This window comes from Ilyonectria robusta (genome assembly GCF_021365365.1).
Source record: "Ilyonectria robusta strain PMI_751 chromosome Unknown BGZ61scaffold_11, whole genome shotgun sequence".
NCBI lineage: Eukaryota > Fungi > Ascomycota > Sordariomycetes > Hypocreales > Nectriaceae > Ilyonectria > Ilyonectria robusta.
The window spans coordinates 532,815-550,072 of record NW_025764445.1 but is presented as its reverse complement, the minus strand read 5'-3'; the positions used below and the strand labels follow the sequence as shown (position 1 = coordinate 550,072).

Genomic DNA, 17,258 nt, shown 5'->3' with positions numbered 1-17,258 from the left:
GTGGTTGCGTTTCATGCTTGAACTCAGAGCCCTGATTGCCTTTCCGGGAAAGACGGACATTGGTTTATTCATCTAATGCGATCAATGGCTGCTTGTCTAGGTAGGTAGAGCCACAGATCGATCTTTACTTCAAGTATCACTCACATACGACGGGTACCCGATTGGTCAGTCATTTGTCAATTTCCCCCTACCGCTAACATTGTAGATTAGCGCTCGGCGCCTCGATCAACCCTAAAAAATCCTTAAATCTCATGTCCCAGTCGTTGAATTATATGCACATCTCTATCATCATCTCGAGGACTGAATCCTCTCTGGGGTATATACAAGGCAGGTCTTTAGCTGGCATGATCGTCTCACATTCCCCTTTCTCTTCTGCCCCGTCGCATCATCTCCCCTCAGCTTCGCATTGCCGCGATTAAAACGCTAGGACAGCGCCGAGAGCGAACAGGACAGCGCCGAGCTGAGAATTGCGCGACCCGGCACTGCTGTCGCTTGTCGTCGCCGCGGCGGCGCTCGTGGTCTCGGACGCGGAAGATCCGGATCCAGAGGCGGAAGATGCTGTAGTGACGGCCGTGGTTTGCGATGAGGCGTCGCTGGTGGTGGATGAAACTTCGGTGGTCTCGGACTTGGTCTTGGTGGCAGATGCGCTCTGGGTCTTGGACTTGGACTCGGTAGTCGTCCCCTCGGAAGCAGACTCAGTGGTTGTGGCCTCCACCGTGGTAGTAACCTCCTCTGTGGTAGTAGCCTCCTCCGTGGTAGTCGTGCTCTTCGTCTTGGTGGTCTTGGTACTCGAAGCAGAAGTCGAAGTGGAAGCCGAATCCTCGGTGGCATTCACCCGCTCATGCACCCACGCAGCAGCCATGTCGCTGTACACGTCAAAGTAGTTCAGGTGGTCAGCCACGACGTCGCCTCCAGCGCAGATGGGATCCTCCTTGACGCAGTAGTTGTGGAGCGCATCGCCGTACGTGACGAGATTCGTAAGCATGGCAGCCGTTCGCGGGAAGAGACCGTCCGCTCCAGCGCCGCTCAGCACGTTGTACGGCTGGTTGGCCGTGTGGCGAGTATCACCAAAGATCAGGGCCGCGACAACTACGGCACCGTCTTCGTCAGTCGCATCCCGGTGAAGCATTGTCTCGTCTCACTTACTCTTGTTTCCGGGGGCCGAGTCTGCGTTCAATCCCTCGTTGCTGCCCTGGACGCAGCCTTGGAAAAAGGTGCCGCCTCCACCACCCAGAATGTCGCCCACCACATGTCCGCCCTGCGAGTATCCGCTGACGACGAGCTTCGAGTCCGGGCACGCCTTGTTGTACGCCGTGATCTGGCTAATGCCGTTCGCGGCGCCCTCAAAGACGGAATCGCAGTACACTGACTCTAGCGGGTTGTAGAACTGGATGTCCTCGTAGTCGCAGCTGCTCAAGCCCGAGCAGATGGCCGTGACCAGCTTGCCCTGGCGGCCCGGGTACGGCTCGTTGTTGCCGCGGGCCAGGAAGACATGCACGTCCTTGCAGTCGGTGGCGCGCGAGGCGATATCGCGGCCCTCGGTGGCGGCCGCGAGGAGCAGCGGGATGGCGATTGCCTGTCTCATGGTCGCGAGGTGTAGCGAGGAGGAAGTCTGAGGCGAAAGACAGCAAGCAAGCAAAGGACGACAGAAGCGACTGTGACGATGAAACAACGACCGAGATCCTCTGCAACAAGACTGGGAATCGAAGACTCCCTGTCTCGCCAGGATGCCCTGGGAACGAGCCAGGTTTTAACTGTATCACCGGCGCGCTTGTGGACATGGGATGATCGCCCGATAGGGGGCAAACATGGCGAAGCGGCCAATCGTCTCGCTCAATCTGGTTCCTGGCCGGGCGATATTGCCTGTCCCTGCCTATCATGCTATCTTCTGTGACGACACGGATCCATCGCGGCGGAGCCGTTAATATGGAGACGTGGAGCCCTTTTGGCGATGTTCAGCTTGACAGTGTTGTTTTGGTTTTTGTTAGTTGGTGGAGCATCGGGGTTTTCACGAGGCCGTGAAACCGTTCCTTGCAGTCAATGCTCAAAGTTTTTTTTTCTCTGGAGGCAGCTCGGCATTGGTGATGCCTTCGTAGGCGCACACAAGGGACGGGTGCGGCGTAGTTGTGCTACGGAAATAACGCTCTGTTCCTGGTGATAAGGGTGCTTGGTTGGACCATAGACGCATTGGAGGAGGGCATGGGAATGAAGACCCATGTAACGATTCATCTATCTGGGTATCTGGCTCCACACCTATTTTGCCAAAGAGGCAATTGCCAAGGCCTTTGCCTTCTTATCGGCTGAACGAAGTAGGAGTCGTAGCGACAACGATTTAACCATGGCTTCAAGCTTGATCGACCGCTTCTGTAGCCTATAGCCAAACCCTTTTCCAAGTCTTCATCACTTACGTTGTTGTAAAGTACTTGAGATTCCACTACAGTCCAAGTGCTATTGCAGTCTTGGGATAAAAAAGTCGTGCGAGTTTCTGGCCATGTTGACAGACAGCATGTTGATGGTCAAAGACACCACGCAGAATTTTCGGATTTCAACCTTGGGGGCTGTGCCCGTGACATGATTCACCGTACTGGCCTAACACCTAACACACCAATACCATGCAGAAATTGGCGGCCATGCTCTTCAAAATTCTCAAGTTGGCCAAGTCTCCATCAAGGTTACCACGTTTTGACACTACACTCATCAACTCCATGACCAACAAGGGCCGGTAAAATCGTCACGGCTGAGCTACAAGGTGCCGACACCGAAGTTAACGGGTTCTTGGGCACACGGCGATGGAAAACTGTGCGACCTTGGTGGCTCCTGCTGGAATATAAAGACAGGTCAGGACCCCCGATTACCACAGGATGGACTTTGCTCACATACCAACAACCCAGACCCCGTCCTCAAAGAAAAACAATCGCCATGAGTCTCTTCAAAGATGTCGACATCCTCGCCAGGATCAAGGCCGCGACCCTGGCACAAGGGGAGTGTCGGGAAGTACAGCATGTGCAGAAGGCGCAGAACGCGGACTGCCCTCTTCTCCAACTTCCCGTGGAGATACTCCTCACGATTGTCGAAATGCTGCCTGAACACGACATCATGGTCGTGCTCCAGACCTGCCGCTCACTGCGTTTCGCCGTTGGTCGTCTGCGCCTTTCTGTTGACTACCTCACCCGTGACGAGGCCGTCGAGTTCCTCGTCAGCATCGCACGCGAACTGCCCGACCGATGGGTATGCGAGCTGTGCATGAAACTCCATCCTCTCCGCGTTTTCGACAACTCGAAAAAGGTAAAGAGAAGCTCTTGTCCTCGGGCTCCTCTCCGGGAAGAATACTACCCCATGAACTACGACCGACGACTCTGCCACCACCACGTGCAACTCGCTCTCAAGTACGCACGCATGGAAAAGATCCAGAGGAGGTACCGGAAGTACCTCGAGGCCGTCCTGTCCCCGAGTCACATGAACTGCGTCTCAAGCGTCGTGGATCTTAGGTGCCATCAATCATACTACCCCAAGATCGTTGGAGGGAGGTTCTTGATGCTAGGAGTCTTCCACTATCACAGGAATAGGGTGGACGTCTCGGCGAAGGCCATCAGCTACTTGACGGTCTGCTCGCACCAAAACTTCATCTTCTCCGACTTCGCCCGATTGGAAGCGCTCCGGGCAATTGAACCAACGCCTCCACCGGACCCGAACCTCGCCCTCTCAAGCACGATGCTGGAGGGATTTGAGGCCGGTGGCATGGAAGTGCAGGGGTGTTGCTCTCGCTGTCCAACCGATTTCGCCTTTCATGGTACTGCCGACCATGCCACGCTGCATTTCTGGCAAGATTTGGGACCCGAGGGGTCACCACTGAATCCGGAATGGAGGATAAACTTGCTGAGTATCCATATTCCGGAGGAGAGACTCAAGGTGGAGCATGTGGAGGGAAGCATTCGGAGCCTCTACGAGTCCGACAGTTAGGCAAAGGATAGATGTGAAGATATTATTCGGTACAGAGTATTAATAATTACACGTTCAGGGTCTTATCGTTGTTGCTCAATACGTCCCGAAGTATTAATGTATGCAGTTTCCGGGTTCATGCTGCTTGACGTTGCCTGAAATACCAAGGATGAATCCCACTGTGGCACATTCGACTCCTGCATTATTAGTCTTGGCTGGGGAGGAAAGTCATCACCCAATTTAAGTAAACATCCCCTTGAGATCTAAAAGATCTGGTATGCTCAGAAGACTCGGCATGTCAGTATCTTGAAAGTGGTATCTATTGCGGTTGTGATGCAGTCAAATTCGGCTGAAGGTAGCATAGGCCTGATTGTCGCTAATGATGCAATGGTTTTTATAAATACAGAATGAGCTCAAAATAACTACAGGGAAATAAACTCCATGTACGCAAGATGGCCTAATACCACTTGGCCTTGTTCCAGAACAGCGCCTGGTCGTTCAGGAGGCTATCGGTCTGGGTGTACATGGTGGTGTTGAAGACTAGCTCCGTAGCCGCGGTGTCCTCGTTGTACTGTGGCCAGTACAACTTATCATCCGCCCACTTCTTGTTGGGGTTGCCAGTAAGGACAAAAGACATCAGGTATTTTTGCATGGTGATGGCGATGGTTGAGTTTACAGAAGTGCTGCTCATGCCGCCACCTCCTCCTGGGCCACCAGTTGTGGAGTTAGAAGAGGAGACTCCAGTAGCTGCGGCGCTGGAAGATGAAGTTGCGGTTGAGATGGAGCTGGAGCTGGAGCTGGAGTTGGAGCTGGAGCTGCTTGCCGAAGACAAGGTGTACGTGCTGTACCCTACGAATGGTTAGAATGTAGCCCACACTTTTATCGGCCGAACTCACAGTAGTAGCTCTGGTCAGTTCCATGAGTAGCCTGGTCAAGGGCAACCATGGCGTTCCATGTCTTGTTGTTGAGTGCCTGGGTAGCGGCCAGGTTATGCGCCGTCAAGTCAAAGTGCTGCTTCATGTCCGCGAATCGCAGACCGGCGCTCGTGTAATCGTCCTCGGGGTAAAGCGCCAAGGCTTCGTCAACAACCTCGTCCGCGATGGCCGGGAAGAAGATGCGGAGATAGGTGGCCACGTCATCCTCGGTGTCGACTCCAGAGTAGGCCTGGCTGTTGGCCTCGTGTTGCTCGTGGCTCAGGACCACGGGGCCGGTGAAGTTGAAGCGCTTCTGGTAGAACTGGGCCTCGTCTTGGGGGATTTAGCAATTGATGACCGGTGATATAATGTTACAAGACTTACAGGTGTCGGCAACTATTTCGCCATCTACTCGAGGCTGGAACTGGTAGTCATATGCGTCGACGACATCGTCCGCGGCGCTGGTGAGGGTGGCGAAGTCGACCTCGCGCATGCAGTCGAGGTGGCCGTCGGTACAACCCACTGCGGTAGAGACGTTCTGCCAAAAGGCCTATGCATTGTATTAGCGCAAAAGCCACAGGATGAAAAGTTGGTGTCTAAAAGAAACCCACCTCGGCATGCTGATGGCCTGCTCCAGGAACAAATCCGGGAGACATGACATAGGCACGAGCGAAGAGTTGCTCAGCGCGACCGGCGAATCGCTAAACAGAGTCAGTCAATGAGCAATCACTTTGCATCTCCACGCCCTCAGGGTTTCCTACAGTGAATTGGAACAGGGTCTGCGATCCCCCAGCAGAGAAGCCGACGGCAGTCACCTCGTCCGGGTTGCCACCGAACTTGCCAATGTACTTCTGAACCCACTCGAACGCATGCTGGACATCCCAAATGGCGGTGTTGGAAGTACCGCCCTCGTGGAGGAAAGTCGGTCCGTTGGCAAGACCAGTCATTCCCAGTCGGTAGTTGTAGGCGACGTAGACGAAGTCGGTGCTCAGGTCGAAGAGGCCCTCAGGCGTGTTCTGCGATTTACTTCCACCGGTGAAGCCTCCGCCATAAGTCCACACCATGACGGGGAGCTTTTTGCCCGCCGAGTTCGCGGGAGCCCAGACATCGAGAAACAGGCAATCCTCCTCGGAGCTGCAGTCGACATCGGCATCCGCAAGCGATCCGGTGTTGATCTCCGTCTCGACGGCGGGCCACTGCGGTTTGGCCCAGCGCAGGTCACCGGTGGGAGCCTTGGCGAAGCGGATGTTCTGGTACTTCCAATACCCGACGGTCGAGTTTCCGGCGACGGCGGCGACGTCGCAGTAGTCGAGAGAGACGGTCGGAGTGGCCTGGGATGTCGATGTGGTCGTGGCCTTGACCTTTTGCTGGTTCGCGTTGGGGATTTTGGCGGCCAGGGTGCCTGACGCCGCCAGAGAAAGCAGAAGGTTGGAGAGCAGATGCATTATTGGATCCTGAGATGAGGTGCCTGATACCGTTGAACTGAAGGGGATCGATTGATTAGATGGATTGTAACTACATCTTATAAGTCGTGCTGCTGTCCACCGCCAACCTACCCCATCTGCTCAAGAGCTCTTGACTTCCACCCCACGACGTCAATTCCAGGGCTTGAGCGAGTACCGCCGATATTACCAACTACTGAAGGGGCCAAGAAGATGCGCGTGGCCTCGTCATCGTCGGACGTGGCCACGACCGTTCTACCCCAGACCTCTCCGATGTTCAAGCTTCAACGCGGAGGAGATGCCCATGTACAGTTTAGCGGCACGTCGGTGCGAAGATGTATGGAAGGGATACATCGCCAGGTTCGGCACAAGCCGTTCTATTGTAGAAACAGACAAGCATCCCCCAGACCGGTTCATCGCATACGCGTACGCTTTTATGGGTCTTGTCCGTGCTGGTCCATCTGCAAATCGCCTTATGACGGCACTGGCCCTTGAAGATTCTCGGTGAATTCGATCATCAGCCTCAATAAGCCGAGTTTATTTTTGATCCGACACCGGGGGGCATGGATCGACACCGCAACGCGCCAGTTTCAATCGCATAATGTATTGCTTCAGAGATATTAGCCGCGCTATGAAGGACTGTCGACATCGTAAGCACCTGGACAGAAGTTGCTGCAGCTTGCGAGATTCGGCCAGGTTGCAATTCAATTCGTCTTACGACGCTGCCTGAAAACCACGACTAAAATACTAAGCTCCCGTTCGTTGGCATGAGTAGACGCCGGATCTTCGAGCCGTTGTTCGGGAAGGATTCCGGCTGAGCTCGTCGTCATCGCCCTTAGCGTCCCATGTCTAGTGGGAAACGCCACCATAGTCTCGCCACAGCAGAGGTACTCCTGGCACTTAAAAGCCTTGCGTACGTGGGTAAACGTCGCAATTAGTGAACCAAGAATAAATGGCGAGCATACAGAAAGGCGATGCCTTGGAGACGTCAGCAGGGGGCTGAAGCGGGCCGAGAGGAAGCCCATCGAAGACGGGAAGCGGAGCGACACAAAAACGCCGACGGCCATTCGATACCGATGGGATTTTCCCTACCACTTTCTGGTATTGCGTCGTCAAAAATGGTTCAAGAATGAATTTATTAAGTCGCTACGCTGCCGCGTTGAGGAGAATCCCAACACGAGATCGTACAAGGTGTCTATACGAATTGGCCCTGCGAAGAGGTACTACGGGTTTGCATGTGGACACAGGAAACTGGGGGACTTTATCAGATCCGATTTTATCACATTCTCGTATATCACAATTCGGTATGACCCACGCACCCTTGATCACGGAAATGCAAGCCCCCTAGAATACAACCAAGTCTTCGCCAAGGCCGGAGTGTCGCATTTTCGCCCGTCCTAGCCGGCTAACGACTCACCGATTGGACGAACTTCTTCCGCAGTGATTAATCATTGTTCAATATTAAGTCCATTCACACTCTGAATAGCTAGGCAGTCTAAGAACTGGAAGAGCCGACACCCATAGTCTACATAGCACTCATTTCTCGGCTTTAGTGTAGTACGACATGAGGAAGACGTTTGAACATGGCATTGTCTCATTTCACCTTGGGACCTTCAGCTAGGTCGCCATGTTCTCCAGAAAGCCAGCACGCTGACACTCATAAAAGCCACCCAAAATAGAGAGGCCAGTAAATAAGTTCAAAAACAATCGCGGATCCCAGCGTAATAGTGGGATAGTCTCCAGCTTTGAACAACAAGGGATTCACATGTCAACCCTCGCCATCGGTTTCGGTCTCGGGTTTCTATAAATGTGGCCCAATTACTGCCCGTTTTTACGAGCGTGTTTGAGTTCCCGGGTCGTCGCAATCCATAACAGGGCTGTGGATTGCATCCGGGCAGGCAAGCCCGAGGTTGTGGACAGGGTCTCCCTCGTCTGCTCGTTCACAAGACTCATACAAATGATGCTGACTTTGTCTACCCTAGGCCATATGACGGCATCGATCGAACTTCATTGCCCAGGTGGAGGTGAGCGTTCTGATGTAGATGCTGGGATCGCGGAGCTTCAACAGGAAGTTTAAATGGCCGCGTCCCCTCCAACCCGGTCATATGATGCGTTGTGAGCACATTATTTGCAGGGCCCTTTTTTTTGTCAATAAAAGAAAGTTCGAACGGGGCCCGAAGGAGTCAAGACATTCCAAGTGGACTGGGATCGCCGTCATCAGTGCCCAGTAGGTCGATACATGGTTACGCGTCCACAAAATGACCTTACTTCCACTTTCGGCCTATCACAGCACAGTATTGAGGACCTGGTAAGCATCGACCCAAGCTAGGATGGAATAATTCATGCAAATGCTGTCATTTATAGCTGGAAAAACGGCTGAATTGAAACCTTCGTACAGGATAACTAATATGAGGAATGACTGCCAGGCAGCACGGTATACAATCTTAGAGGTGAGCTGTGCTTGCCGTGTCTTCCAGCCCGATAATGATTAGCGATCTGGTAACCATTGCTGATAATGGCTCAAAGGCGGACTTTCTGCCCCCTTATTCCTTGACTTCTTCCTTGACTTCCTTGGCGGGTGAGATAGGCTAATACCGGTCAGCTGCGTGTTGCAATGTTCAATACTCCTTAAGCTTACCTTCTTGTCGGACACATAGTCGAATGTGCCGCCCATCTTCAACAACCAAACATCCTGAGTTCCATTGCTCTGCCCAGGCTGGACGAGGAAGCTGTGAGGGAATCCAAGATCAAACTCGACAGCATTGTCGATCTCTTGAATGTCCTCGTCGCTCAGGCTGATGTTGAGCGCCTCAATGTTGCCCTTGAGATGGTCCACCTTTCGTCCGCCGACGATGGGGAAAACATACGGCGTCTTGTGCATGACATAGGCGAGAGCGATGCTAGTGATGATGGTGTTTTTGCGGTTGGCGATCGACTCGAGCACTTTGCTGGCCTTGATCTCGGCCTCGGTAGCCTCGACCTGGCGGCCGTCCTTCACCTTCCGCTGTTCTTCGGTCTTGAACTTACCGCCGCCCAAGGCTCCCCAGGGGGCGATGCCCATGCCCTCGTCTTTGCACATAGGAATGATTTCTCGCTCAAAGTCACGCTTGGATGCAGACCAGAGACCCTGGTAGACAGAGAATGGCCGGAGCCCGTGCTGTCTAGCGTACGCATTTGCCTTACTGTGTTTAAATAAGTGAGCCGGTGTACTCTAAAAGAGCTGTCAATTACTTACGCCACGACCCAAGCAGGGCTGTCGCTAATGCCAAGATACAGGACCTTGCCAGAGATGACAAGCTGGTTGAGTGCCTGCATCAGCTCAGGGATGGACGTGCTGTAGTCCCACCAGTGGACGTAGAGCTGTGAGAAATTAGCAATGAGGATGAATTAAAGGCCACGATGCCGTACAATGTCAACATAGTCGGTCTGGAGGTTCTTCAAGCTGTTGCGAATGGAAACAAACATGCTCTTGGTGCCGTTTCCAGTAAAGTTCGACATGATGTTCTTCTCATGAGGGCCACCATTGAAGTTAATGGTGTACTTGGTAGCGATGACTTGTTGTGATGTTAGTGTTGTGATGGACTAGATGTAAGAGGGCACCATACCCATTTCATCGCGGTTGTCTCGCTTCTTCATCCATTCTCCGATCCGTTTCTCAGATTCCTGGAACTGATAATTGTTGGCGGTATCAAGGAAGTTTCCTACTCTGGTCAGGATCCATAGTAAATTATTCGAGACAGTGTAACCGACCTCCCTTTATAAACGTTAGTATCATTGCTCTCCGCGGTCTGGATAAATTTCCTTACCTGATCATAATAAAAGTCAAGAATGGACTCAGTCGTGGCCTGGTCGCATTCACCCATGTACCCCTTCCTGTACCGGAGTTAGTGTTACTCAAATAAAGCACGATTTTAACGAAGTCTTACCAAGCGTCGCCGAAGTTCATGGTGCCAAGGCACAAAGGACTAACTCGGACGGCAGCCGAGGGCGACAACAGTCGGTATCGGGCCAGAGCACTCTTGGGAGGGGGGGCGAATGGGAGAGCCATAGTGCTAGTGGTTTTCGGGTAGAGGTACGAAAATTCGGTTATTAGTAGAGGTGAGAGAGCGAAGCTTGATCTCAACGAAGGACTGGATTGATGTGGGGGGAAATATAGCGAGAAGCGGGTGGTACTTTATATGTAGAACTGCTTGGATTTCTTGGGGGGGCTGATTAATTACTCCTCTACTTGCTCATAGAGGATATTTAAGTACGTTTACCCTGACGTCTGTACGTCGTCGTTATCGTCGTTTGTCTAAACTCCGGACCTAAACGCCGGGCTAGTGGTTGCGAGGGGCACTCCATCACGCCAGAGTAGCCTTTCCCTCACGTACAGCACGGGTCTTGCGATCCGGTGAGTGGGCTCTAAACGAACTGCATTATTGGAACATCGGAGTTTAGGTTATGTGGCAGGGTCAAGGGGAGACCAATGAACATGAATGATGATGCCATGATGCAATGCATTTTGATGTTCCCGCACCACTTGAGACGGTGAGGACCAGCAGCTAACCTCCAGAAGAGTATGGCCCCAGTCTTCAGGCGTCTGAGCCAAGCTTGGCTTGATCCATTCGGCAATTAGCCTCGGCCCGTCGCTGGTAGTTGACGGAATCCACTCCGCCTTGTCCACTCTCTCCGCCCGGTCCACTCTCTCCGCCTGGATGCTCCGCGGTGCCATACCACAGCAGGCGGCGTTAACGGTGTTACTCTGCCCAACAATCATGAAAGCGGCGATAGAGGCCTTCAGTGAGTATTACCCAGAAATAGACCCAAATTTCTTGCCTTAGACAAGAGAATCTCCAACGAAGTCCAATTGCAAACTTTGCCAGTCCCACAACCCGTCCAGAATTCCCAAGTCGATTCCCTGTACTCCGTTTTCCATAGCCAAGGATGCGTCCAAGAGATCGAATTGGCCACTCGTAGATGGTTGGCCATTCACCATGAAATTGAGATTTTCAGAGGAGGATGTCTCGGGTTCGACTTGCGTTGTATTGACGCCATTGATACGAGTCTTACCGGACCGAGCAGCTTCGTCCAGTACGTCTTTCTCAGCTGGTTGAAAATCGATATGCGATATGAGCGCGGTAAGAATACTCCATGTGACGTCGGACATCTTTGTGTACCCTCGCAGACAGTGAGACACATACAGAGCTGTTCCAATGGCCGCCACTACTTCCAGGCGTCTCGGTACTTTATTTCCCTCAGTGTCGTGCAACAGCAGAGAACACAGCGACGCCGCATTGTCGAAGGGGCAGAAGGACACCATGAAATATTTGGCCGCTTCTGGAAAACACAAATCGAAGAATTCTTTGCTCACAGCCATGGCCTTTAGACTAATATCAACAGCATGGTGTACCGAACGAGATCGCTCCGTTTCCGGCTGCTCGTCGTGAGTAGCATCCACTTGTGATACAATATGGGGCCGGAGAAGTATTAGTTGTGTCATGTAGCCAACTGAGTGCAACTGTAGACGCTGGAAGGCCAGCCACGGGTACTCCGCATCCCATTGCCTGTCTGGGTCGGCGACGCCAAAGACAGGTGGTAGTGAAAGCATCCATCTCTCGGCAAATGCGAGCATGTCGACATAGTTATTTGTTGCAGGTGCTGACTCCACCAAGTGCCTTGCAAGTTGATTTTCAAATACCTTGGCTGCAGAAGGAGATGGAATTTCGGGATTTGTTGCTGAACTATCGAGACTCTGGTTGGGTGGTTGAACTGTGTCACCAGGTTGGATGATGGGTGGTCGGTGAAATGTAACAGCCATAAATCTAGATCAATTTTATTAGCGACACAGACAAAGAAACTCGGTAACCACTCACTTGTCCCAGGTATATGCTGCACACCATAGTCTCCTTCTCAAATCCCTCTCAAATACAGTCATGCCGCCGGGTAGGTCATCGAGGTGGATACCTACCATTTCTATCATCAGCCATGTTTCCAGATACCTCGTGTGGCTTTGTGAACCCACCAATTTCCTGTCCTTGTCTCACGCAGGCAGCCAGCTGATGCCAGGCCTTGACAAACTCTGCTTCTGCTTTGAGCCATGTAGCCCCGAGAAAGAGCTGCTGGGCGTTGACCAGGCCGCCGGCACCAGCTGGGAGGACGTCGCTGAGTATATCAGCTGCCCCGTGGTAGTCCTTGCTGATGCTTTCGACCGAGTCCCCAAGGTCTGATTCTAGCTGAGATTTTGTAGTAGAGGAGATGAACTGAGTTGAGTTGGCGCATATCCGAAGTAGGAGACACGCCATCGCAATGCCAGAGATGCTCCGTGAGTACTGAGGCTCACGGCGATGGGACCACCATTCTGTGTAGGTAGTCACAAATGATGGCTGGTGCAATATACCGTAATGGTAATTCACTCTGTCGAAGAAGTTCTGGACAAGAATATCCGTGTATGGGCGTGGAGGCAGGGCACGAGTTGCTTGCAACACAGAGGCTGGCAAATCTAGCACTCGGGAGTCATTTGATGGTTGCGTATCCTAGAACATCAAAATTAGGAGGTGATCATGATGGCAGAAACTAAATTAATTACCATGACCGCTTCAAACATGCCGCTTTTGACATATCCGAGGATGTGAACGGCGGAGGCTGCATCTGGGAACAAGATGGAATCGTCTGATGATGTCGACGTCGTCGTTGTCGTCACCAATATCGCCGTCGCTGTCGCCGTCGTCTCAACCTTTGAAGCTGGCTGTTCTGGATGAGCGATGGTCGAGGAGCTCCTTGGTCTACCGCATCAAGGTGAGCAGATGATCTGATGATGATTGTTAGGTGTGTTTACTGCGCTCGTTGTGCCGTCTTGGAACCCCCAAAATCGCACAAGTGAGCAATCCTGCGTTCTTGACAGTGATTGCACGGCCACTGCCGGTTGCATTTCTTCTTCCTGCGCTGACACGCAATGCAGGCTGTCGCCGTGCGGCCGCGCCGGCGCTTTGCGGCGTTTGCGCTATCCCCGTCGTGATCCATTCTGGGCGGCGTCGCGCATACGAGGTGGTGATTTACTCACCGGCGTGGGGGGATGGCACAGACAATTGAGTTGTTAAACGCGATATATGTCGGGAAATGCAGATTCTGTCGGACTTGAGGTCGCCCATCCTTTTTTGTTATCTTGCCGTGCTGTCGAATCATGTCCTCCGTGTCAGCGCCAAGACGAAATATCGCGGGGAAAAGGGCCATTTGTCGGACTTAAGCTTGCAGCCAGATGACGGGAATCGGGAATTTTATCTTACTCATCTGTCAGCTGCAAGGGTCTGCGGTTCTATCCTGGGCCTTGTACCGTCGGGAAACTGTCATCACATCGGAATAATCGTGGGGAGACGGTGATTAGAAGTAGCTTCGAAGAGGTATTAAAGTGAGCCATTGCCACCGTGTATTGATGGTCAACCATCCAGGACATTAAAAAGAGCCAGTAACCAACATCCACAAAGTACTCTATCTACATATTACAAACTCAGTCAAAACCAACCAAACACACTAAAGCAATGGCCTCTTCCAACCTCGTCTGGTTTATTACTGGAGCAAACTCTGGTTTCGGCCTGCTCCTCGCCCAGCTTGCGCTCTCCAATGGCCACACCGTTGTAGCCACGGCCCGCAGCCTTTCCAAGTTCCCCCAAGCTCTCCAGGAGAGCCCCAACGCGGACTTGATTGAACTTCAAATCACTGCTTCTTCATCTGACATCACATCCGCCATTGATTCCGCTGTTTCCAAACACGGTCGAATCGACGTGCTCGTCAACAACGCGGGCTTTGGGCACATGGGAGCAGTCGAGGAGGTCTCGGACAAAGAAGCCCGCTACCAGTTCGATGTCAACTTCTTCGGCCTGCTCAATTGCACTAGAGCAGTGATTCCTCACATGAGGAAGCAGGGCTCAGGTGTCATCCTGCAGATTTCTAGCGGTGCTGGCCTACTGGCGGGTCATGGCGCCCCGATTTACGCAGCCTCCAAGTTCGCTGTGGAGGGGCTTAGCGAGGGCATGAATGAAGAGCTCAAGCCATTTGGCATACGAGTTCACCTCATTGAGCCGGGAATCTTCAGAACTGAGTTTTTGAAACCCAGTTCTGAGGGCAAGAACGTTGCCGCGAAAAAGGATGGATACCTTGACATTGGCGGTATCCTTGGTGGCATGCATGGGAAGCAACCAGGAAACCCCGAGAAGGGAGTGCAGCGTATTTTTGAGGTTGTAACAACAACTGGAATGGGAGCCGTTATGGCCAAGCAGCTGAGAGTTCCCCTGGGATCTGATTGTTTTGGCATGCTCCAGAACAAGGTTCAGCAACTCACCGAGACGGTGGAAAAGGGGCGGGAGATCGCACTCAGTACGGACTACTGAAATGCGAGCAGGTAATCGGCTATAGTTGTTGGTAAAGAGAGTATTCCTACTTGGGTTTTAAAACGCGGCAGATCATTGGCTTTTGGTGCCGTATCAATGTACCAGGCTGTGTGTTAGCTCCAAAACGCCATGGGCTGTTCATGGGATTGACTCTGAAGTACGTACTTTGGCGAATGGAGGACAGCAATCTGTTGCAATGATTACAATGCATGCAGTGACACATTGGAGGGTTCTTTAAGGCCTAATGAAGTGTGATATGGTGTACTCAGTTGCCCTCGAGGCCATGAAATATTGCACTGTGAAGAATTCGTGACAAAAAAAAGCCAGTTTAAAAACATGTTGATGAAATTCGATGCAATACAATCATGTTGCTTTGAAGAGAGACGGAAATAGGTCCCTCATGAGCAATAGTACTACTGAGAGCAAATACCACTTCCGGATATCTGGCTCTTTGGGTAGAAAATGAGTGGTCTCCCTTTGGTAATAGTCACGCTCAAATTTCCATTCGAGTCGGTACTCACGGCCTTGCAAGTCAAAATCTCAAAAATAGCCTGATTAGCAGTAAAGCCAGTCACAGAGTTGCTCAAAGACAGCGTCTTGTCCGCAGCAGAATCGCCCGTCTTGCTCAAGACGGAGATGATCTGATTCCCATCGAAGCCCTTCCGCATCACAATGGTCGAGGAATCGGTGTATGGGAGCCAGGCCTTGTAAGTGATGTAGGAGCTGTCCTTGAAGATTGCCTGATTTCGGAGCTGGTTAAGGCTCGCGATGAGAATGTACCACTCCGTAGCGGTGTTGAACCCCGATAGCCACACAGCAGCACGGCCAGTTTGGTCATTTCCAGTGTAAAACTGTTCCTGGCCTTGGAAAACGATAGGGATTCCATCTTGAAGAAAGGTGAAGGCTATGGCGTTCTTGTTGAGAGCCGTGTCGCTAGTAACCGAAGGGAATCGATCCTGATCGTGGTTCTCCATAAAGGTCCCCAGGCGGCTTGAGTTTACAGCGTCATTCTTGACCGTTTCAATACCAGCGGCGAGCTCGGTAAAGTCACCACTCGTACTCCCAAATGCCCTCTTAAGCCAGTAGTACATGGGGTAGTTCAGAACACCACTCATCTCCTGTTGGTAGGGAAAGGTGAAAGCAGGATCGCCGTTCAGCACCTCGCCAATTGTATAGACCCTGGCAGCCTTCTCGAAGGGTGCGTGGAAGGACTTCTCAATGTGTTTGGCGCTGTCGATTCGTAGACCGTCGATCGAATAATTGGAGACGATCTGTTGGATCCAATTGAACCAAATGCCGCGAACGTTGTCATTCTCTGTTCGTAGATCAGGGAGGCTGACGGTGTTGTCACCTTCCCAACACGTCTGTATATTTGTCGACCACTCATCGCTGTAATCGATCAAGCAGAAGTTATGGAAGTACGAAGACTGAGAGATAGGTCAGCGCACAAAAGAGCAAGCGATGGTACAATGTATGATGACGAACATCTGGGAAAGCATCGTATTTGCTGTAGTCGACGCAGTTACCGCACCCATAGTAGCCCATGTGGTTGGTGACAATATCTACAATGAGGTACTTGATAATATCAGCGCCCTTCAAGTCTTAGCTTTGTGTGATGTTTACCATTCCTCTGTCATGAAGGGCCTTCGACAACGCCTTGAGCTCAGCCGCGGTGCCAAATCGATCGTTGATAGACCAAATCTTCTGGGCCCAGAAACCATGGTATGCTTGGCTGAAGCAGGTTGCGTTAACCACCAAGACCAATACTTAAATCTGTGCTAAGATCTGACTTACCCCAAGCCTTGGTTAGCGGGCACTTCAATGTTGGCAACGATGGGAGATATCCAAACGGCCGTAAATCCCATATTCTGGATATAGTCCAGCTTTTTGGTAAGTCCTACGAAGGATCCTCCGCAGTATTGTGCTTGAGAAGCATCACATGCCGCGCTGACACTTCCGTCAGTCCGCGCAAACCGGTCGGTGAGAACTTGATAAATGCTTTGTTTTGACCACTCGTCCGCAGAGAGTGCAGCGACAAGGGATGTTGCCCCAGCGAGGACAGCTGGTATTGAGAGCTTCATATTGGAAAGCTTCATTGTTGGTGGTGATGACAGTCTCTAAGGGCGCATACGGAGAGAAGACGACCGATGAACCATTTAATAACCGAACCGTATGATTAATTAAGGGGAACCATGAGCCTTTCTGGAGAATTTGCTTCCTGTGATAGATTGTTTCCCGATCCTGCGAATCCTCCCCGCGTCATCCGTAGCCTTAATAGGGCAATGACCAGGAGACCCTGGTTATTCGATGTTTCGCCGAGAGTCGGCGCGATTAGAAACGCGGTACTCGGTGGTTTTAAGAAGGAAACAGTGTGATTGCTCCGGTTAAACGAGGTTGAGGACCATCGTGTAAAGCTTAGTTTCCATTATCCTAGTCGGCGGCCACGTCGTGAGTTTTAATCCAGTTTTGAGCCACGCTAGAACCAGGCACATGAACACTTTCACGGGACCAGTGCCAGCACGTGCATTTCGGTCCAGATGACTGCTAAGCGGCCGAAATAAAGCTGGCATCAAAGGCCACTGTATAATAGGTAGGAG

General features: G+C 52.0%; 7 protein-coding genes across 7 annotated transcripts; 2 read left to right on the top strand and 5 right to left on the bottom strand.

The window, feature by feature from the left end:
* Positions 1–22: 22 nt before the first annotated feature.
* On the bottom strand, positions 23–2,037 carry BGZ61DRAFT_452987 (Alpha/Beta hydrolase protein). The gene is made up of 2 exons (XM_046246022.1): positions 1,147–2,037; positions 23–1,089 (listed from the first exon to the last, which is right to left on the bottom strand). Exons 1-2 carry the CDS (start codon positions 1,583–1,585, stop codon positions 416–418), a joined length of 1,113 nt encoding a protein of 370 aa, XP_046103665.1. The 5' UTR covers positions 1,586–2,037; the 3' UTR covers positions 23–415.
* Positions 2,038–2,650: 613 nt separating this feature from the next.
* BGZ61DRAFT_518384 (uncharacterized protein) lies at positions 2,651–4,016 on the top strand. Its single transcript, XM_046252359.1, has 2 exons — positions 2,651–2,837; positions 2,892–4,016. The coding sequence occupies exon 2, from the start codon at positions 2,920–2,922 to the stop codon at positions 3,958–3,960; it is 1,041 nt and encodes a 346-aa protein (XP_046103664.1). The 5' UTR covers positions 2,651–2,837; positions 2,892–2,919; the 3' UTR covers positions 3,961–4,016.
* A 380-nt stretch (positions 4,017–4,396) lies between these two features.
* BGZ61DRAFT_353888 (esterase) lies at positions 4,397–6,298 on the bottom strand (the record flags this gene model as incomplete). Its single annotated transcript, XM_046240564.1, has 5 exons — positions 4,397–4,694; positions 4,832–5,186; positions 5,238–5,403; positions 5,465–5,554; positions 5,615–6,298. The coding sequence occupies 5 exons, from the start codon at positions 6,296–6,298 to the stop codon at positions 4,397–4,399; spliced, it is 1,593 nt and encodes a 530-aa protein (XP_046103663.1).
* Positions 6,299–8,634: 2,336 nt separating this feature from the next.
* On the bottom strand, positions 8,635–10,512 carry BGZ61DRAFT_452983 (NADP-dependent oxidoreductase domain-containing protein). The gene is made up of 7 exons (XM_046246021.1): positions 10,222–10,512; positions 10,102–10,168; positions 9,901–10,000; positions 9,704–9,849; positions 9,531–9,655; positions 8,934–9,477; positions 8,635–8,883 (listed from the first exon to the last, which is right to left on the bottom strand). The coding sequence occupies exons 1-7, from the start codon at positions 10,341–10,343 to the stop codon at positions 8,839–8,841; spliced, it is 1,149 nt and encodes a 382-aa protein (XP_046103662.1). The 5' UTR covers positions 10,344–10,512; the 3' UTR covers positions 8,635–8,838.
* Positions 10,513–11,114: 602 nt separating this feature from the next.
* Positions 11,115–13,297, bottom strand: BGZ61DRAFT_533053 (fungal-specific transcription factor domain-containing protein; the record flags this gene model as incomplete). Its single annotated transcript, XM_046253948.1, has 5 exons — positions 11,115–12,099; positions 12,151–12,241; positions 12,300–12,810; positions 12,864–13,059; positions 13,113–13,297. 5 exons carry the CDS (start codon positions 13,295–13,297, stop codon positions 11,115–11,117), a joined length of 1,968 nt encoding a protein of 655 aa, XP_046103661.1.
* Positions 13,298–13,812: 515 nt separating this feature from the next.
* Positions 13,813–14,661, top strand: BGZ61DRAFT_494391 (uncharacterized protein; the record flags this gene model as incomplete). Its single annotated transcript, XM_046250761.1, has 1 exon — positions 13,813–14,661. One exon carries the CDS (start codon positions 13,813–13,815, stop codon positions 14,659–14,661), a length of 849 nt encoding a protein of 282 aa, XP_046103660.1.
* A 413-nt stretch (positions 14,662–15,074) lies between these two features.
* Positions 15,075–16,742, bottom strand: BGZ61DRAFT_506573 (glycoside hydrolase superfamily; the record flags this gene model as incomplete). The annotated part of the gene is made up of 4 exons (XM_046251870.1): positions 15,075–16,088; positions 16,147–16,236; positions 16,285–16,393; positions 16,456–16,742. The coding sequence occupies 4 exons, from the start codon at positions 16,740–16,742 to the stop codon at positions 15,075–15,077; spliced, it is 1,500 nt and encodes a 499-aa protein (XP_046103659.1).
* Between the last annotated feature and the right edge of the window lie 516 nt (positions 16,743–17,258).